Below are 22,074 nucleotides of genomic sequence, written 5' to 3'. Positions count from 1 at the left end.
TGCGCAGAGCAGTTCCCGGAAGCGTGCTGCGCGGGCGCCGGGCGGGGCGCGGCGCCGCTCCTTGTTCGCCATACTTGCAAGTTGCACAGACAGACAGTGCTGAGCAGAGCAGCAACAGAGGAAGCACATACTAGTCCATACTGTAAAGGTAAGTCCTGGTGCCTTTTGACGAGTCAGTTAATCTAACAGAACCAGTACTCGTCTCGCCGTGCATTGAAACCCTTTATATAAGTTTCGCATTTATGTGACCCGATAATGTTAATGTTAACTTGTCAAGCTGAGGTTAGCTAGCTTGATGCCGACTAGCCTGTGTGACTGTCCTGTCCGTCCCACCCTGTTGTAGGATGCAGAATGGGAACCGAGCGGCCGCTTTGTTTAGTCCAACGTGTAATTTATCTTTATGTCTTGAATGTCATGTGACTGTGTGTGTGATTAATCACACAGCTTGTTGTCTAAAACGCTTGACTATTATAGGTGTGTGAAGCTGTGTCTGCTGGGCAGTGTTAATTTTGACAGCAAATTTTGCACACCATTTAGTTTTTGGTCCTATTTTAGTCATCTGAAATTGGTGTCTATTGTCTAAATAGTCTAGTCTCGACTAAATATCAAAAGCTGTCTTTTAGTCAACACTGCTGCTGCTGGGATACTGGTGTGCAAATAATTTAACGTTTTTGTCTTTCATGGAATTTGTCATGCGATGCATACCTTACTACTTCCACGATCCACCTAAGTTATTGTCGTATTTTGTTTAAGGTGACGTCGATTGGACCCACTCACCTTCCTTAACTACAGTGTTACTACAGTTACTCGAACCAGTTTGTATCCGTTGCTTGTCATATTGTTGTACATGTTTCCAGAACACTACTGCATCTGTAGCATGATGGTCTGGTCTGCAAGATCATGCAAGTTTTATTTTTTATTTATTTTTTGACCAGTGTTTTCTTGAAACATCCTTAATCAGTGTGCGTCGTTTGGAATCTCACCCTCTGCTATTAGCTCAGACGAGAAGAGGTTCTGTCTGGAGCTATCCCGGCAGGGGACAAGCTCTTTCCTGGACATTTCTACCTGATGGGCGATTGGGCGTGGTTATATGCCTAACTTCACAAACAATATGCCTAACCCTATAACTTCACAAACACTATGCCTAACCCTATAACCTCACAAATCTATACCTAACCCTATAACTTCACAAACACTATGCCTAACCCTATAACTTCACAAACACTATGCCTAACCCTATAACCTCACAAACACTATGCCTAACCCTATAACCTCACAAACACTATGCCTAACCCTAAACCTCACAAACACTATGCCTAACCTAGTAACCTCACAAACACTATGCCTAACCCTATAACCTCACAAACACTATGCCTAACCCTAAACCTCACAAACACTATGCCTAACTCTAACCTCACAAACACTATGCCTAACTCTAACCTCACAAACACTATGCCTAACCCTAAACCTCACAAACACTATGCCTAACCCTAAACCTCACAAACACTATGCCTAACCCTATAACCTCACAGAATAATAATCTCAAAACCACGTCCTTTGCGTAGAAATGTCTGGAAAAGAGCGAGTCTCACCCCAGTAGAGGTAGAACCCGTCCATATCAAAAAAGTGAAGGTAGTTCTAGTCCCAGACAACTACAGATCTTTTTCCGGCAAGTGACCGTGAAACAACTGCTTAAATCGCTAAATGTAGTCGGCCTGTGTCATGGTTTTCCAAATTTGTAGCTGAATCGGGACCAGCACTGGCACCTGACATGGGTGGTTCTTCTGGTTTGAATGGGAAAACATGGCAAACGGGAAACAAATCAAACATAACGTATGTAGTTGTCTGGGATCTTCACTGCACTTGTAAGTTGTGTGTGCAAGAGAGCTTTTTTCAGTAGTAGGGAAGGAGAACCATTCGGTGTAGCCACAGCAACACAGTGGGTTTAATGCCAGTAGTTACATAATACTGAATCCCCACTTCCTCTGCAGTGGTGATTTGAACATCCTTGATATAAAATCTCTTGTGGAACATCAAATCTAATCATGCCAAACAGTGCTGCATGTTTTAGGACAATGGAATATGAAAAGAATCCAGGTGTGATAGATTCCATTCCTGTAGTGTTTTAAGTGTCACCTGACCCATCTGGTATAATTGGTATATTCCTGCGAGGTTGAATAAGGACTACATGCATTCTCGTTCTCTAATGGCAAAATGGGCCTATCTTAGAAGTACCAACTGTTTTACTTTCTTGCAGAGCCATACAATAATGCCAAAATAATGTAATGCATTGTACTACCATATAAATTCTATTTCTATTCTTTGCTTGTAGAGCTCTCTGAAGTCAGTTGTCATTAATTCACCCTGGCGCCAAAAGTGTTTTCATCTGACAGTGTGTGTTTAGCAGTGGAGTCATAAAATGAGCCTGAGCAGGTCTGTGGCCCTGCTTAGACCTGTGTGTGTGTGTGAGTCAGACCCACCTTCCCCAGTCAGTGGTTCTGCAGAGTGCACTGTTACTCGGCTTGCCTGCATTCCACTGGCAGCTGCTAGTTTGGGCAAGTCAGGGGGAGAGACTGGAGGAAGAAAACTTTACCTCAAGTCATAAGTGGTTCCCTCTATTTTCCTTTGCCCAAAGGAAGGTGCTTCGGTACATGATTGGTAGTTATCTATTCTGACTTGCAAAATACGCAGTTAGGAAGTAGGCCAGACAGATCATCATTCATGATAGCTGTGATAGCCAGCCCCTGTGTGGAGTAAAAGGAAATTTGTATTTTGTTCCCCCTGTTATTAATATGGGTTTTCGTTTAATTTCTAAAAGTTAGTTCGGATCGCCTAAAAAGAAGCACAATTTTGTGCATTTGCTGGAGGATTATCTTTGTAACAATTACACAACACGGAGTATAAAACAGTAATTTGCTAGGCTGGCTAACATATTTACTGTTTTTCGCCATGGCTGGTGACAAATTGTCTCACAAAACGTGCCCTTTATGCTGCTTGGGTCGTTAGGGTGAGTGCCAGATGGCACATTTTTATTAATTGCAGTTTGCATACATTGAATCTTGCTTCAAGCATGCAGTCAGATGTCTTGACTATGGGATTCAGGCTCATTTGATGGGAATCTGTAGTGATGTGGGTGGGATACCCTTATTGGGAATGTCGAGCCTTTTTGGCATAAACATCACATTTCCTGCTTTTGTTAGGATGCATTTTGTCCACTAATAACCTTGGAGGTGAATGTTACTAGGATACAGTGAGGCAAATAGCCTGCATCCTTAGACTCACTAAAGTGAGAGGATGCAATCATGTCACCCTCTGGGGGTTCCTGGGATGCAATATTGTACTCGGTACTGTACTGTACTCACTGTAACATCGTTGATGTTAAAATGTCCCTGGGATCCATTACATTGAAAACATCACTGGGAATGGAGAGAATGCGCAATTGAATGTAGCCTAATTTAAAAATGGTATGAGTGACATATCTTAATTAAATTAATTGCTATTGCTGGGGAGAGACGATACTTTGAAATGAATTAGCTTATCATTGATTTGACTTTTCACAAAATCAAGAAAAGAGCAAAGACCCTTCGACAGTCCCGACAGTGAGGGGGTATGTAGTATGTACCATAAACGGTCAATAGGGGGAGACATGGTATAGCGTAATACTATGCAGCATATAATATTAAGAACTGGTAAGGCTAACGACTAGTGCTAAATAAATCTAGATTATTCTCCTCTTCCCTCTGCAGTAACTTCTGGGCTTTATCAAAGATGTTTTATATAAAGATAGTTGATCCCGGTTGGAGCCACTAGAGGTGAAATGGCACACAAAGTGGGTGTGGTTTGCTTTTGCTTCTCCTCCGACCGATTTTGTATTATTACAGCCTGCTCATTTTAGTATGAACATCTTGGAAATATTGTGTGCCTTGTGATGATTGGGTGTTGGGTCCAGTATTTAGTTCAGTGATCATGTGTCTAAAGATTGTGTTCATTCTCCCATTGCAAATGAATAGACTCCAACATTCTTCCAGTCTCCTAATCATGTGTCCGCCCACTTCACGCAGATACGGGAAGTAAACCGGAGATTGCGTATCTCGCTTTTCAATCTCAGGCTTTACTCAAGACTTATTTTGAGCATGCACATCCTCAGCCAACCATAATGTCAAGTGCTGCGATGACCTCATCCAATGGTCTCATGATGCTGAGCAGTAGTGATGCTATTTCAGAGAAGTCTTCTGAGATGATATCATGCAGCCTGAGCCATCCCTGTTAGGTCATCAGCCTTACAGGAAGACCCGCAGCTGCATCGTTAATCAACACCACCTCACAGCTGCACAGAATAGATCACCTCAAATGAAGGCAACAACCTTACCTGACTGTGGCTCTAGCACTCTGGATTAATATAGCTGTGGCCTATGGTGCCTGCTGTCTTCAGTGAGGTTGTCATGTTGTTGTTTTACCACCCAAGTCCATGCAAAGAATGCAGAAAATGTTGCATGTGTACTGACCCTTTAAAAAAACAAGACTAGGCAAATCTAGTCGGTCCCGGATACATACCAGAGGAGATGTGTTGGTGTCGGTGACTTAAGAGTAATGTACACAATTATGTGTGTATAATACCTGTAGGTCGTACAGTGTTATGGCAACTAGGAAGCTGACACTTTGTGTGTGTGTGTGTGTGTGTGTCCATAAACTTGTGCTCAGGGGTCTGCAATTGGGTGGATTGCAAAAAACAAATGCAAAAAAGCTGGCTAAATACTGTTCTGTCTCAGCTACTATGGGCAGGCAGTCTATCTGGAGAAGGCGTTGTTTCATTTATCCCTAGGTGGCTTAAAAAAAAAAAGTAATAGTATGTCAATGTGCTATATATATTTTTTCTTTTCCCTCTGTGTGTTAAGCATGTGCAGCAGCTATATCTGGTTGGACCATATAATGTATAACAGATGTGCAGATCCAAATAAAATAATTCAAATGTGTGTGGTGCTATAACCAGTAGATGTGGAGGGGATGCAGGGAAAATGTTTTTCCATGGCCTCTAGGGAGTGCACATACAAATCGATGCAGTTATAGGTTAAAACAGGATTTTCCCTGTTATAGCGCCACCGTGAGGCTGTTTTTGAAAAAGAAATAAGTGGCATGTCACCTCGGCCTAGTGGAAATGTGTAATTTCATGGAAATTCCACACTGTATTTGCAGCATTTTGTTTGAAGTGGACCAATCATGTGAGCTTCGGAAGCCAATCTTAGCCAATCAGGATGGGAAATGGTGTAGATCTGTGTTGATCACATGACTATGGAGATAGTGTTTACCGAATTGTGGAATATTTGGGGCAGAGGTTTGTTGTTGGGAGTGGGAGTGTGTGTGCATGGATGGGCATCGATCGGGCCAACGGTGCCGGAGATTAGCTGGTAACGAGCGGACGGACGGACACACGGACGGAGTGCAAAACATACTTTCCCCATGCCTTCGGCCTGGTGGAGAGTGGAGACAATTATCAGGCTTAGAAATAAGGCTGGGTGTTGAATTTCTTGGCATCAAAAAATGAAAGCGTCAATACTTCTCCATTAACTCAGACTATAATATGAAAATATCATGAGCGATTTAGAGCCACCTCATTCTCTCTCTCTCTCTCTCTCCCTTCCACACCCCATCTCGTTCTCCTCTAGACATGGCTGAGGACGATGTAACTCCAGAGCAGCTAGCGGCCATCGCAGCAGAGAACGAAGAGGGCGAGACAGTGAATTACAAACCTCCAGCCCAGAAGACACTACAGGAGATCCAGGAGCTGGACAAGGAAGATGAGAGCCTGCGCAAGTACAAGGAGGTCCTGCTCGGCGGAGCTCCCGCTGAAGTCGGTAAATATCCCGAGCTTGACATTTACATTTATTGTGTCTGATGGGTTTCAAAGTGTCACCAACAGCTTTCGCTTTATTTAGTTCACTGGGAATGATTTGTGGTTTAGGATTACACTATTGAATGGGTCACCCAGGAATCAGCCCAGCTCCTAATCCAGACAACAGTCTTGTCAAAACTCGACTATTGTAACGACTATTGTAACTCCCTCCTTACTGGCCTACCAGCATGTGCCTCTCCAGCTGATCCAAAATGCCGCAGCTCGCTTGGTCTTCAACCAGCCAAAATTCTCACATGTCTCCCCCCTGCTCCGCTCCCTCCACTGGCTCCCGGTCGCTGCCCGCACAGAATACAAAACTCTGATGCTGGCATTCAAAGCAAACAACGGTATGGCTCCCCCATATCTTGCAAGTATGATCGAACCCTACAAACCCTCCCGCGCACTCAGATCAGCCAACGCAGGGAAGTTGGAAGTACCCTCACTAAAAACGCCGGGACAACGCTCCATACGTCCCAAACTCTTCTCCCTTCTGGCTCCAAAACTGTGGAATGCACTTCCCATTGCAGTCAGAACTGCAGCATCACTCCCAATCTTCCGCCGTAGTCTGAAAACCCACCTTTTCAGACTCCATCATGGCCCATAGCACTTTTTTCTTGCTTAATGTAAGTCGCTCTGGATTAAGAGCGTCTGCTAAATGCCTAAATTGTAAGGAATAAAACCATCACTATTTTGGGCTACCAAGATATGAGTGGCATTACTTTTTGTCAGAGAAGGAACACATACATACACACCCCCTATTGGCCTAAATATAAGATTTTTCAAATGGAAATATCCTAAAATACGGGGTCGTATTATAATCGGGACTAGACTATTTGACATTCAATGTTTTTCCACAAATGAAATGGTATATACCGTATGAGTAGAGTATACGGTGTATATGGTGGTTGAAGTAGTGACGCACGCACTGACCTGGAGATCAGTATCTCATTCCATTTAAGTCACTGAATGACCTCTATAATTTAAGTTATATTTTTTTAACATGTTTCCCCACACCTTCCCCCCCAGCATAAATACAAATACATCATTGTCCTCTTTCTCTGTCACGTCTTTGTGCACTGTGTACTCTGTTTCCTCACATGAAAGGAGAGAATAATAATAACTGCACCAACAAAAGATAACGAGTACATATACACAATAGCAAAAAAGGATAAAGAAAAAGACAGCTTCAGAATAAACTTCGAATATACTCATACATCCTTTTCCTTCACACCTGTACGCCAACTTTAGGCCTGGGTCACAAGAAGAAATCGATACCCTCTAAGAGAATCATATTTTATTAATTTCTTAATGCGTGAGTTTATCAGTTCATCATAGTCAGTTTGTTATGGTAGCCTCCCCTCAATATTTCTTATATTGTTAATAATGTTCCCCCATACTCTGTCAAATTCCATTGGTTTCCCTTTAACGTTGTTGTTTTCTGATGTGCTGTATGATAATAATTCTCTCCACCATTGTTTGAGTGTGGGCGGTTGAATTGCTTTCCAAATGGTTAATATACTTTTTTTTCCCCCTGCTGTTAAGAGTATCTATTTCTTCTCGTCCTTAAATTCCTTGAGCATCTCAATATCTCCCAGTATTGAAATTCTGTCGTCTGGTGGCACCTCTTTTTGTAATATCTCGGATGTATATTTATAGATATTATTCCAAAATCTATTTAAGTGTGTGCACTTCCAAAACATATGTATGAGGTCGCCATTGACTCTCCTCTGTTTCACTAATATCTAAAATGCCCTGCCCCCACCCAACAATCCAAAAATTGTAACATTTTAATAATTTAAAATAAGTTTTTTATTCTCTGTGATATTTTGTAAACTCTACTCTGGTCATGAGTGGTATGACTCATCTGCTGCAACTGTATCCAAAATCTGCAATCTTGTGTAGGTCTGCCACTAAGTACTTTACAAGTAACGTTATGAGCCTGAAGTTGTACACTTTTATTTATTTTAAAAAGTTACCCAATAAACCTATACTTTTTCTTCTGATGCTGCTCCAGATCCTAATGCCCCCAATGTCCAGGTGACCCGGCTGACTCTGATGTGTGAGACTGCTCCTAATCCCCTCATCCTGGACCTGCAAGGTGAGTCTCAGTTTGGTCTGGTTTACTGCGGAGAGGCGGTTAAAGTGCTGACTGGAATATACACTGACTATGGTTGAAAGTTATTTGTCATAACTGGGCCTTTTGTTTACGAAGCCTAACAGCCAAACGGAAATTAAAATTGGATTCATAATGTTCAATGCCAGAGACACAATTATGTTGTTAATCCATTATTTGAGTGATCATTGTCAAATAAAATGTCATAATCGTGACAGCCCTAGCATCAAGTACCGTAGGTAGTGCATCGATAAAGATATAATCTCTGGCCTACTGGCTTTTCAGCCACAAACATTGCCATTGGGTTCTCCGCATTACTGTGGTTCCCTTTAATGGAAGGTGGCATGAACATTTCCTGTTCCAGGTCCGTTTCTCATTTTCATTGTCTCAGCAGCAGATTTTCAGATAGTGGTTCTCCGATCGCTTGGCTGCTCGTCCACCCTAACAGATGAGCTACGTAGCGTGCTCTATGTTGCAGACAGACAGAAGATCTTCGCTGACTTTATATCGTCTGCCCCCGCAGATAATGTCCATAAACGCTCCACACAGATGACGTTCGAACTTGCATCTTTTCTTTGCCTTTTGTTTGTGTTTCACCTTGCTAAAAAACATCCATTCATGATTTTCAACTTCAGCAGCAGCAGCAGGCTGCACCTTATGTTATGCAAGTTGAATAATAATCGGAGCACCCCTAGTTTCAGAAATGCAGTCGTCTCTAAGACTCATGCGAGGTGCGGGGGTTTTATTGGTTGTCCTTGCCACCACACCGATTAAATGTGACACACACCAGTAGTGACATTTTATTTTGGTGATCCCTCATTTATACAGGTTGATGATTTTTTGCGCACCTTGTTTAAAAAAACAATTAAGGTGATTAATTTCCTTGTTATATATGTACTTTTAACCCAACAACAGTACTTATCCGACACATACAGTACAACTTTGTATGCCTTTGTATCTGTATAAGAGAGATTATGACTTGTGTATGATGTTGTGGTTTAACAGGAGACTTGGAGGCTTTTAAGAAGCAGGCCTTTATCCTGAAGGAGGGAGTGGAGTACAGAATAAAGATCAGCTTTAAGGTGAGAGTTGTACAAATTTTCCATAGGCAGGGTGTTATGTTCTGCCCTCGCTCTGCGTGTAGCCACCAAGGTTGCAGAGCTAGGCAGACAGCTAACATTAAAAAAGGAACAGGAGGAGACTTGTTTCCATTTGAAGGCAAAGACTTTGTTTTGACTTTGTTTCTCTTTTCCTTTCCTTCATTTAATCCTTATTTTAATTTTGTAGAACTGAAAAGACATGAAATACAAACACAATGCATTTGTTACCATGAATAAAGCTTTCCACTGTAAATGGTGTACATACTTTTTTTACCAATGCTTTTAACTATGAATTATTTTAACTTGCAAACTTGAATTGCAGCTATACATTGCAATTAAATGAAAATTAGCAGCTACATAAGCCATAAGAAAATGCTCTGCTGTTTTGCATAGAATCATGTAAATTCGTTTTTAGGAGTGCATTAATATCATGAATTCTAACTGGCATGAACTCAAAATCCAAATTTAATGAGACAGTGTCTGCATTATTTGTTACATTCTGAAACAAATTGAATGTCAATTTAATATAATATAATAAAACAATTGTGTTCTTTCAGGTTAACAAAGAGATTGTTTCCGGTCTGAAGTATGTCCAACACACCTTCAGGAAAGGAGTAAAAAGTGAGTTGACAATTTCTACTGTTCTGGACTTTTGTGCAGCTGTGATGACATTGCACAAACATCAAATGTTTTTGTGCAATGTCAGTTGTTTCTTTCAGAAGAAATTTCGGACGTTAAAACATAATACATTCTCGGCATCCCTGAGTCATTTAAGTGATTGATTGTGAATACAATTAATAAATTACAGATTATTTACTATGTTTTTTTTAAGGTCAGCCATTCGTTTAGTTTGGATTCAGAAACATGTCTTTCTCTTGACTTTCTCTAAAGGATTATTATATTTGCATGTCCTTGTCGCACACTTAAAATAGCCAATTTGCAAGCTGGTTGTGAGCTTGTTGATCGGCTATTCTTATTAGTGAAATATATGACGCACGACAAAGTATAAATCCCTAAAGCATATGGCTGATAAAGTCAAGCCCTACAGTAATAATGGATACAAAATATATTGAAAGATTGGTCAAACATCTAGCAATAGAATATTCTGAAGCATCATCCATAAAACTCTAATGGTCTCATATGTCATAAAAGCAAAGCTAAAAGCATTCTGGGAACCCCTTTTGGTGTTTTAACTAAGAATTATGTTATACTTTAGCTATTTTTGAAAAACCGTAAATAAGTTATTTATATATTTTTTATTTATTATCTAAATGGGTTAACTTATTCAACTGGTTGGCTATGTAGAACAGCGGGAACATATATTTACTCCTACAGGCCCTCATTTATCAATGGAGTGTAAAATCGGCCCCAAATTCGAGCGTCTGTTTTGTAGTACACTCACGTCCCCACAGCATTTATAAAGTGATCGCAAATGGCTGATCCTTCATTAACGTCGGGGGAAAAAAAAGTTCGCTATTTTGGTGTACGCCGTGTTGATAAATGAGGGCCATAATACATAAACATCGTAATTTGACACACGTAATTTGACATGTACTCATTACATTCCTCGCTCTGCTCCTGTTCCAGAACAATGTAAAATTAGATAATAATTTAAGCATTAAAAGTTTTTGTAGCTGGGCACTGATTACAAAAATGAGTAGGCCTAGTAGTTAATACCAGGGGTCTTCCACAGGGGGCCGGGACTAGTTTTGCCCCTATTCTTGCACCCATAATGTGATTTGCAAGTATTTCGAATAGTATTAGAATATCTTGCGTTTATGTAAAGTACTTTGATAGTTTATTAGTATTCTACCATTATTGTTGACAGATGTTACTGCAGGGAATAAAGGTATTGCAACTTCTCACTTTGAGCACGCAGAACGTGTCCATTTATTTCACACACTGCACTCACACTAACACACCACACACACACACCTATCCTCTTAAAGAGCCCATGGTCAATTATGCCTACAATACATTATTTGCAGGATCAGTGCAAGGCAGGTTATTGTTTGAGCAGCTGCACAGTCCCTTGCAACCTGCTTTGCAACCACATTTGATGAGCTCAAGTACTGCCTTTGGAGCAGGGAGGGCAAAACACCTGACTGGAACATACCCTCCACTATCTGAATTCCATCCATTTTGTTCGATTGGTGGAAGCTCAGGGCAATTTGTCAGGTATGAATGACTTATCCCGCATTGTGACGTAGTTGGCACAGAGGATATGTGGTAGCAGTGCAGCACGAGTTGGAGGTAGCATCTCACCCTCCAAGTTCTTTGACCGAAATAGTTCCCATCTGAGCAAGGTTGTTGGACCTTTTGGACTGTAAACACGGCATGCAAAATGCTCCAATGACTCCAATGGTGAGGGAAGCTTGCCGTTAACAAGCTCAGGAGGAATGGAACCCATTCCAAGGTCCTTGAAGCAATTAATGGCAGGATCATCATCATCAAGCCTCAAGTAGGCATTGACCCATGTCTTCTTGGAGATTCCAACAATATTTCCTCCCCAGTCAGCACCAGATAAATTGTGTAGGCCCAGGAAAATTGTGTAGGCCCAGGAAGAATGTCATTTTTTGCCCCATCTGACACAAGCGCTGATGAATGACTCTTCAATGGTGTGTTCTCTTTGAACAGATTGCCTCCACAGTGCAACTCAATCCATTTACATTGCTTGAGAGCATTTTCTCTTGACCTCAATGCAATCTCTCCTGAGAGCTGATAATGTTCTTTCCTTGAAGACCTGCAAGCTTTTGGGAAGCTGTTGAGGTACTGATTCACTAGACCAGAAAAATGAGGTGTGGTAGTGACTAGTTGGTCCAGAGCTGCTTCATCTCTACTGAGTCCAACCATCCCACCATGTCCCTTAGCTTCTTGATTTCCTGCTCAAGGGCTTGATCTGTGAAGAGATGAGTGAACGGTATCTCTGACTTTGCCACCACAAATTCACCTGACTTCAGTGCGTTCCAAGTTTCTGGGTCATCCTGTTCAAGAGCGTTGGGTAAGATAGACTGGCATCAGTCGAGCATATTTAAGGAGATCACGAGCAAAGAAATACTTGATGAGTTCCTCTAAGGATGACAAGTAGCCCTCCCAGTCACCTGACCTTTATTTAGCAGCAACATTTGCTACACTTGGGTCTGAGGCACCTTACTTTGAAAATGGCTGATCTACAAGCTCAAATACAACCTTGTAGATCAGCTATTGTTGGATAAAGTTCTCCTTGGAAAAGGGATGCTATGGTTCAAGTGGTTTAATGTAAAAAAATAAAAAAGTTCCTATCCCACAATGATTTGGTGGGCCCCTGTATAGTAACTGAGGACCCCCTAGGGCTCATGGGCCCCCTGTGGAAGACCCCTGGTATTGGCTACTATTTATTTTATATCAGAGCCCAGCTACAAATACTTTTATGCTTCATTTATGATCTAATTTGACAATATTCTGGAGCAGAGCAAGGAATGTAATGAGAACTGGGATAGGCCCAGGGGTCAGTCCGGGAGGTCCCAGGTGAGGAAACAGTAAACACCCCTACCAAAAGTCAAAAAAGATTCTTCTGACCACTTTAAAAGTTTAAGAAATCAACTCAGAATGTTTGAAAACATACAAAACAATTCTAATATTATGAAAATCGGACATTAACTGGCTGGCATACTGTTCTAGGAGGTCACAAATAGGCCGGGAAAATTTGAACCCCATCATTTTCTCACAGTTTAAACTCTATAGAACCAAGATCTGCAAAAAAAAACAATTTCATCAGTCACGTGATGTGACGACTAGGTTTAAAAGGGAGTTGTCACACATACTGCCGATTATCACCTGATGAAGGCCGTTCACGGCCGAAACGTTGTGTCATATTTATGGTGTTTTGAATATAAAGCAAACACCTTGGAGCAAACCTGTGTGCGGACTCTCTTCTCTTCACTGTTTTTTTTTTTTTACGCCTCGTACCACACTAACAGATTGGAACTTGACATTTCAAATCTGTTCAGTCGTGGGATTTTATTTGAATCCATGCAATGTGTATCTTTTCTCCATTGGTTTACAGTTGACAAATCTGACTACATGGTTGGAAGCTACGGCCCCCGGCCTGCTGAGTATGACTTCCTGACCCCACTAGAGGAAGCCCCCAAAGGAATGCTAGCACGTGGCACCTACAATATCAAGTCCAAGTTCACGGATGATGACAAGCATGACCACCTTTCCTGGGAGTGGAACCTCAACATCAAGAAAGACTGGAAAGATTAAAAGAGGCCTTTGGGAATATACCCAGCCCCAACCCCACAATCTGCCCGCCCCTCGAAAATCCCTGTCTACCATTTCTGCCTTCTTTGTTTTTATTGTTTTGTGCATTCCATCCTCATGCCTTAGTTTCCACCTCGCTGTCTTAGTGTCTTGACATCCCCACCTCTCTGTCAGCATCAGTAGCAGCAGCAGTAGTAGCAATCGTTCCCCTGTCCGTCCAATACATCCTCCTTCCACATTCATTGGTTGCACAAGAACCAGTTTGGTTCACGGTCACCAACCTGTCAACCTCTGCCCACCCACTTCCACCCACCACCCAATGAGATGTGCTGTGTAGGACCCCTTTTTCATCGATACAGTACCCCCCACCCTTCTTTTTTTTCATTGTTTTTGCTGCTTTGAAGAGATTAAGCTTGCCTTCCACCTCCATAAAATGTGTCTTCCTCTCGCTAAGAAGTACATGTGGAAAAGCAACTGTCCAATAGACTTTTGTTTGCCTTTTTTTTTAATATATAATTGTATTAATGGTTGTGTAATGTGACTGTATTCACATGTTAATATTACTGAGCTTTTGTGGGCTTTTCTGACCCGACCATGGCTATTTTGCCCCACCTGCCCCCACTTAAATAGCTTTCCCTTGCTTGCCTACTTGCTCTGTTTTGTTTTATTTTATAATATATATTTTTTACCAAGACCTGCCTTCTGAGACAAGTTAATCATAGCTGCTCTATGACGTCTCCTCTTTAAATGTATTACCCACTCTTCCATTGGGGGATTAGGGTCAAAGTGAACAAGGACTGACAAATCAATGTAAAGTAAAAAGAAATAAGACAAAAGCAGGGGTACTATCCTCCATGCCTTATGTATTGAATGAAAACTATGTAGCTTTTTCTAACTTGGCTGTAAGCAAATTGAGGACTTCATGGGAATTTAGCATGACATGTGTGTACAAAGCAGCGGTTGCTACTGCATAATGTTAGTATTTAGGCTTACTCTTGCGACCAACAAAATCTGATTACAGGTTGCTCACGTATTGCTCTGTGCACACACTTATTCCCCTCGACTAAACCCCTCTTGTAAATTAAACAGCTAGAATGTTATTAATTAGGACACACCACTAAGAAGATATGTCAACTGTTGTTTTCCTTGCACAGTAAGCCACTTAAATCAGTATCGATTGACAAATGTCGACACTTGTGTTCCTTCTAGCCATGACGCCTTATTACTGACCATGGTCATGTGGGGGGGGGGGGGGAAGCTCAGTATAGAGACTCTTGCTTTTGTATTTTTCTTTGCCTTAATGTAATCATTCCCCATTTCAGTTTCCCTTTCATACTAACATTCCCCCAGATTGTGTTGCAACTACTACCTTACTGTTAAAACATCTAAGGTGTTTATAAGAAGACTAGAGCGTGACAAAGGAGTTTGCTGACTTGGGCACCGTCTGCTGCTGGAGACCTTGACGGTGTATGTATGGTATCATTGAGGGGAACAGGAGTTGGTAGCATAGAAGAAATTAAACTAGTATTGGTCACCTCTGGCCAGGTGTTTTCCTTTACTTAATGACACACCAAGAGAGACCTAGTGTTATGTCAGTGGAATGAACAATATTTGCATAAAGTCACCAGAAATGTGTGCTCAGTACTGATTTGAGGGGTTTCTATCAGTAGTAGAATTGAAATCGACTTGTATGGATTTGAAACACATTTTTCCCCCGAAATACTGAGAATGATCTAATGCTTTTCCATACATTCCTTTACATTGTACAGTTTGTATGAAAATGCTGGCATGCTGGTTGGGTTGCATATTTGATCATTTGTGATTGCTCTTCTTGTTCAATAAAGATTTTGCTCAAATTGGTGTGTGTATGTGAGAGCGAGATAGACTGATTGGGATTTATTAACAGTTTGTAAAACAGTTTGTTCTTGGGTGAACGAGCAGGTCCATTTGGTTACACTCGGAATTAAATTACTGTACAGCTCGGGACACGCAAAGGTTAAAATTCTCAAATTTGAAAGCACTTTTTCTAAAACTATGAAACATTTCAAAGATTCCTTTTCAGGCACGGTCCAAAATGATGAGAAACGCGGCTAACTTTTTTTCCCAAAATTTCAAAAAACATGGGCTATAACCCATCGTTTTTTACATTTTTTTTAAATCCTCAAATGATGAAAAACGGCGTGCCATAGTATGCCGTACGATATGGGCTATAGCCCACGGTCCAAAATGATGAGAAACGAGGCTAACTTTTTTTTTCAAAATTTCAAAAAACATGGGCTATAACCCATCGTTTTTTTCATTTTTTTCAAATCATCAAAAATGAAGAAAAACGGCGCGCTATAGTATGCCGTACGATATAGGCTATAGCCCATGGTCCAAAATGATGAGAAACGAGGATAACTTTTTTTTTTTTAATTTAAAAAAACATGGGCTATAACCCATCGTTTTTTTCATTTCCGCAATTTCCGCAATTTCCTTAATTTGCAATTTCCGCAATTTCCTCAATTTGCAATTTCAACAATTTTCAATTTCAATACTCCGCAATTCCTCCGCAATTAAAAAAAAAAAATCAAAAACCGATGGGCTATAACCCATCGTTTTTTTTTTTTTTTTTTTAACACTCCGCAACACTCCGCAATTTGCTAATATTTCTCATCCTCCGCAACACTCCGTAATTTGCTAATGTTTCTCATCCTCCGCAACACTCAATTTTTCCGGTAAATACAACACATTGAGCAGGGCACTGCAGGGAGTTGAACCCCGTTCCGGTAAACCAGAAGTACGACACCAGTGCCTTAGCTTTTGTGTATTCAACTATTTGGGTAACATGTGAGCTTTATCCTCTAATTCATGGGCCTGGATTTTTTTTCCAAAATTTCAAAAAACATGGGCTATAACCCATCGTTTTTTTCATTTTTTCATTTTTTTCAAAAATGATGAAAAACGGCGTGCCATAGTATGCCGTACGATATGGGCTATAGCCCACGGGTCCAAAATGATGAGAAACGAGGCTAACTTTTTTTTTCATGGGAATTTAGCATGACAAGTGTGTACAAAGCAGCGGTTGCTACTGCATAATGTCAGTATTTAGGCTTACTCTTGCGACCAATAAAATCTGATTACAGGTTTTACAGGAAATGGAAATTGAGGAAATTGCGGAAATTGCGGAAATGGAATTGCGGAAATTGCGGAAATGGTAATTGCAGAAATTGCTCTTCACTTATAGCTATCTATTTTCAGGTAGATTGTTTTATTTTACTCAGTCAGCCATATCACTACTCATTTTTTTTCATGAAAAAGGTCATAGCTGGGTAATCTATTTTCAGGCAAATTGTGTTTATTGTATTTTATTTTACTCAGCCATAACAATTTATTTTCTGTTAACCAACTTGCTGGCTGGCAGGCAGGCAGACAGCTACTCATAGACAGGCAGACAGACAGACAGCTACTCATGGAGAATTGGACAGGCAGGCAATCAGACAGACAGCTACTCATAGACAGGCAGACAGACAGCTACTCATGGAGAATTGGACAGGCAGGCAGACAGCTACTCATGGACAATTGGACAGGCAGGAAGGCAGACAGCTACTCATAGACAGACAGACAGCTACTCATGGACAATTGGACAGGCAGGAAGGCAGACAGCTACTCATAGACAGACAGACAGCTACTCATAGACAATTGGGCAGGCAGGCAGACAGCTACTCATAGACAGACAGACAGCTACTCATGGACAATTGGACAGGCAGGAAGGCAGACAGCTGCTAGATGGCTGCTGGTGCTCATTTGCCTGATTGAACACCTGTTAAAGGCTGATGGTGGTGACACTCAAACAAATATCAAACAAGATGGCGGAATAAACAAACCTATAAAGGCTGATACAGACAGCCACAGACACACACGTCCTTGTGTTTATTAATATAAGCCTTTATAACCAACCAAAGGGTGAAATAATGCACGTGCGTGCGTGCGTGAGTGCATGAGTGCGTGTGTGTGTGTGTGTGTGTGGTGCACACAGCAGTTACATCCAAACACAAATCACTCTGACTAACGGACCAATGACGGACGGACTAGTTGAACAGGTGACCGGATCCAGTGGGCGGGGCTTTGGATTTAAATAGGAGCGGCCATGTTTTTTCCCAGCATGCTGTTTGGTTTGGGATCCACTTCATGCTGTCTGTGAGCAGAGCTGTTTGTTCCAAGGTAAGAAGCGTTTGTTTGAGAAACACGGTTTTATCCTTGAGCACTTTGTTGTTTAGACATTAAGATGATTTATAGGACTGTTTATTGTTTAAACAGAGTATTTATAAGACTGTTGTTTATTGTGACACTAAATGGACAACAATGTCAGCAATGTTTGTCCTTTTATAGGACTCGTTCTTTGGCCTTGGGCCTCGATCACACAAAAAAAAACATCTGTCTTGTCTGTTTAATGGCCGCCCCAATGCATTTCCAATGGGAGGCACATGCTTTGACCAAACATTTGTGTTTGATTTTGGGGGGCAATCAAACACAGGCAGAGCCCAGAGCATATGCTTATGTGTGACTGAGGCCTTGGCCCTTGATCGCAACAAAAGCATTGTCTTGTCTGTGAAAATGGCTGATCTACAAGCTCACAATGCATTGTGAATGTGATGTGACACATTGTGAGCTTTTAGATCTGCTATTTTCAAAAGGTTTTTTTCTGTTCAAAATGACCAAGTATGCAGATTGTCCCATTTGAAATGTTTAAGTACATTTTGATGCCAAAACCTTTTAACTTTGACTCAAGTTATATAATGTAGATTTTTAAGTTTAGATTTTTTTTTACCAATATCTTAAAGGGACAATTCACTTAAAAAAAACTAACTTTTTGTCATTGTATTATCTACTCGGGTTTATGTGAACACTACAGACAGTTTTTAAGTTAAAATGCTAAAAAGCTAAAATGAATATTTAAATACTGAATCAAGCAACTTAAAAGCTGTCTGCAGTGTTCATATAAGCCTGAGTAGACGATAAAGTGAAATATCCTTTTAATATTATATGAATTTTACAATGTATGAAATCTGGATAAAGAGTAATGTTTTTATTTATGTCTTGCAGGTTAATCATGTGACCTTGGTGTCATGTGTGACCTTGGGGTCATCAGGAGATGGCTGGTATTGATAATAGAGTGTCTACTCGGCTGAGCTGAAACGTATAACGGTGTCAACGAACGCTCCCTGAGATTACGAGGCGTACGGTGCTCGGGACGTATTGTGCCATACAACCTACGCGGCTCTATTAATACCGGCTATCTTCAACTGAGCGACGGAAGCCCCCCCATGGTATGTACCTGGATTACATGTGGCTATAGTAGAAACAAGGGCAGTGTCACCATTACATGTCAAGTTGACCATTCATTGTCATACATATGATTTTACATATGTTTGGGTGAAAAACCTTACTGAGGTTTTTATGTGTTTTTAGTATTTCAATGTGTCCATGATTTCATGGACACTTCCTACCCAGACTACAATTCCCATAATGCTTTGGTGCACTGCTCCTTGTGCATAGGGGAGGGCTGTCTTACTGAGACAACATGTAGTCTAGGGAGGAAGTGAGCCCATTGTCCATGACATCATGGAGCCCATGGACACTTTTGAAATAGTACATATCTAAAAACGACGATTACCCACATAAAAAACCCAGGAAAGTGTTTCTTGTCTCCCAAACATCATTAAAATAAGCTCTGGTTGCAAAAGGGGTGAAGTCGCCGTTTAATGGGTTGAATCATTAAAGCTGCTATTAGTGTATGTCATTGTGTAATTAAGTGAACGTTTCGTGAAGATTCTTGTAAACCATGTTTTTTCTGTTCTATGGACCCTAGAGGACACAAAAAAAACGGTTTACATTTTTTTTTCGCGCCCTAACAATATTTTATCACCATGGCAATACATGGCAATGTGTAGCAATATTCCGTGTCTGTCTGTATTTCTGTCGACATCATTTCTCCAAATCTGCCAGGCCGATTTACACCAAATGTGGTCCAGGAGTGTATGATGTGCTCTGGAAGACCCCATAAAAATGTCACCACGATCGGCCCATAGGTGGCGCTACAGCACCAAATTCAAAACAAAAATTCATGATTATTCACAAACTACTTGTCCAATATCAATGACATTGGCTAGGTTGTTGTACCATGGGCTGAAGCACAAGACCAGAAAGTTTGACCACAATCCACCAATAGGTGGCGCTACAACAACAGATTCAATATGCAATTTCACAAGGTGCATAAGCTACCTGACCAATTTTCCACAAAAACCTTGAATAATCAGTAACGGACAGTTTTATTTAAAATCAAAGGGTTTATTTACGAACGTGACATGCTCAACTGTACAAAGAATCACTGTAGGTATCATCGTCATCACTCTCAGCATCATCTTTTGTATGATTATCACATGAACCCTCAGCAGCCTCACATTTGCAGAGCTCTGTGCATGGAAGGTTATTACTGTTGCAAGAACAGCGGCCGCTACACTTGCTGGCAACACATGCACACTTGACGAGTTCAACAACGGCCTCTGGTGCAGGTGGAACCTTTGAGACTACAGGGACACACCTTCCATCATCTTGTTGCTTCCATCCTAAAGAAAGTGGATCTAAAACCTGTGGCTCAGCAACGATGTCTTGTGCCCATACATTGGCTTGCCAATGTGCTCGCAGAATGTGTTCGACGATGGACCCTTGCGTTGGACATATCTTTTCAACACCCTGATTGCCCTTGAGCTGTTTAAATATGTGCCACCAAAGTACTTCAGCTGATTCATACCCAGGTTTGAAAAGCTGACACACAAACTTTTCACACCCGGCTAACACCTCCAAGGATGGATGAGGGCCAACACCAAGTTCAGCAAGTGCATGGAGAACATCATCACCAGTCTTCAACGATTTGAAGCAGGAAGATTGACCTTTTCCTCGGATGTGACCAGTGGTATCGCAACCAGTGAGCGTGAGGAATCCTGGCAATGCGGCTGCTCGTTTGGGGCCAATGGCCGTGTAGATTGGTCTGAGTTTTATCGTCCGTCTTTGATCTCCTGTGCCCATGATGCTTGCACTCTCTGGTTGAAGGTCTGGTAACCTTCGAAGGGCAAGTACCAAAACATCAGTGTCACATGAGTATATATGTGGCGTTTTACATAAACGACTCACTGCTGCGGCATACATAACCAGTAACGTATCCGCCTCTTCTTGTGTACTTGTGATGTTCACCATTTTTGTGTTTGTGGACATGACACCCTTGTGTGTGTGTGTGTTGTGATTGGTAGCTTGCAAAGATCAACAGCTTTTTGTGCAAGGTAGAGGACGAGGTTGGCCTTGGTTTCCTTGCTTCCGAGGAAAGCCTTGAAGTCTTTGACTGGTGTGTTATCCTCTATTTTACAGAGATGTCTTGTTCTGTCCTTCATGGAGTTTGTCACTGTATAGTTGTCAAATAGCAAGTATAGATCTGTGTAGCCTTGCGCCTTTATGTCAACACTCCGAGTGAAACATTCTGCAAGAGTTACGAGGGAGCAGAGCACTGAACTTTTGTGAATGAGAGGGTCAGAGGGGAAAAGAACATGTGGGACAAAATGACGAAGCTGAAGTATCTGACCTGGAAAGATGGATGCAAAACTATCAAGCTTAAGGCATCATCTGAAATAGTCAGCTTGAAAGCAACAAACTCCTTGTTTGTTCGCTTGCTTCTCGTTGCCAAGTCCTCAAGAGAACTGGACCTGCAGAACATTGTGGGAACACACGAATTTGCTGATCACAATGCCAGCTTAATGAAGTCTGATGGTTCTCTGTTGCAGACTACAGCCAAGTCTGCCCTCATCCATGAATTGGAAGGAGTGGTTTCAGAGATGGAATCTAATGAAGAATCCATAGACATGCAGAGTAGCCCATCTGCAGAAGTGTTGACCAGTATCTTGATTGACGGCATGGCTGTCGTGCAGGAGATGGTTGTTCGGAAAGGTGAAATAGTAAAACGAGCAGCCGCATTGCCAGGATTCCACACACTCACTGGTTGCGATACCACTGGTCACATCCGAGGAAAAGGTAAATCTTCCTGCTTCAAATCGTTCATGAAGACTGGTGATGATGTTCTCCATGCACTTGCTGAACTTGGTGTTGGCCCTCATCCATCCTTGGAGGTGTTAGCCGGGTGTGAAAAGTTTGTGTGTCAGCTTTTCAAACCTGGGTATGAATCAGCTGAAGTACTTTGGTGGCACATATTTAAACAGCTCAAGGGCAATCAGGGTGTTGAAAAGATATGTCCAACGCAAGGGTCCATCGTCGAACACATTCTGCAAGCACATTGGCAAGCCAATGTATGGGCACAAGACATCGTTGCTGAGCCACAGGTTTTAGATGCACTTTCTTTAGGATGGAAGCAACAAGATGATGGAAGGTGTGTCCCTGTAGTCTCAAAGGTTCCACCTGCACCAGATGCCGTTGTTGAACTCGTCAAGTGTGCATGTGTTGCCAGCAAGTGTAGCGGCCGCTGTTCTTGCAACAGTAATAACCTTCCATGCACAGTGCTCTGCAAATGTGAGGCTGCTGAGGGTTCATGTGATAATCATACAAAAGATGATGCTGAGAGTGATGACGATGATACCTACAGTGATTCTTTGTACAGTTGAGCATGTCACATTCGTAAATAAACCCTTTGATTTTAAATAAAACTGTCCGTTACTGATTATTCAAGGTTTTTGTGGAAAATTGGT

General features: G+C 41.5%; 1 protein-coding gene across 1 annotated transcript; it reads left to right on the top strand.

The window, feature by feature from the left end:
• The first annotated feature begins 64 nt into the window (after nucleotides 1–64).
• LOC308313218 (rho GDP-dissociation inhibitor 1-like) lies at nucleotides 65–15,201 on the top strand. The gene is made up of 6 exons (XM_080760211.1): nucleotides 65–148; nucleotides 5,664–5,852; nucleotides 7,905–7,988; nucleotides 9,009–9,085; nucleotides 9,661–9,724; nucleotides 13,149–15,201. The coding sequence occupies exons 2-6, from the start codon at nucleotides 5,666–5,668 to the stop codon at nucleotides 13,346–13,348; spliced, it is 612 nt and encodes a 203-aa protein (XP_080616337.1). The 5' UTR covers nucleotides 65–148; nucleotides 5,664–5,665; the 3' UTR covers nucleotides 13,349–15,201.
• The last annotated feature ends 6,873 nt before the right edge of the window (nucleotides 15,202–22,074 follow it).

Source organism: Protomyctophum bolini (genome assembly GCF_963924005.1).
Source record: "Protomyctophum bolini genome assembly, chromosome: 3".
In the NCBI taxonomy this organism is placed as follows: Eukaryota; Metazoa; Chordata; class Actinopteri; order Myctophiformes; family Myctophidae; genus Protomyctophum; species Protomyctophum bolini.
The sequence above is the reverse complement of the archived record's forward strand: the minus strand, read 5'-3'. Positions and strand labels throughout refer to the sequence as shown.

What these genes read in the sequence shown, in the direction of transcription:
- LOC308313218 (XM_080760211.1), top strand. Translation starts at nt 5,666, where the DNA reads ATGGCTGAGGACGATGTAACTCCAGAGCAGCTAGCGGCCATCGCAGCA. An exon ending in CGGAGCTCCCGCTGAAGTCG is followed by an intron (nt 5,853 to 7,904) that starts GTAAATATCCCG and finishes ATGCTGCTCCAG; the next exon opens with ATCCTAATGCCCCCAATGTC. An exon ending in GAATAAAGATCAGCTTTAAG is followed by an intron (nt 9,086 to 9,660) that starts GTGAGAGTTGTA and finishes GTGTTCTTTCAG; the next exon opens with GTTAACAAAGAGATTGTTTC.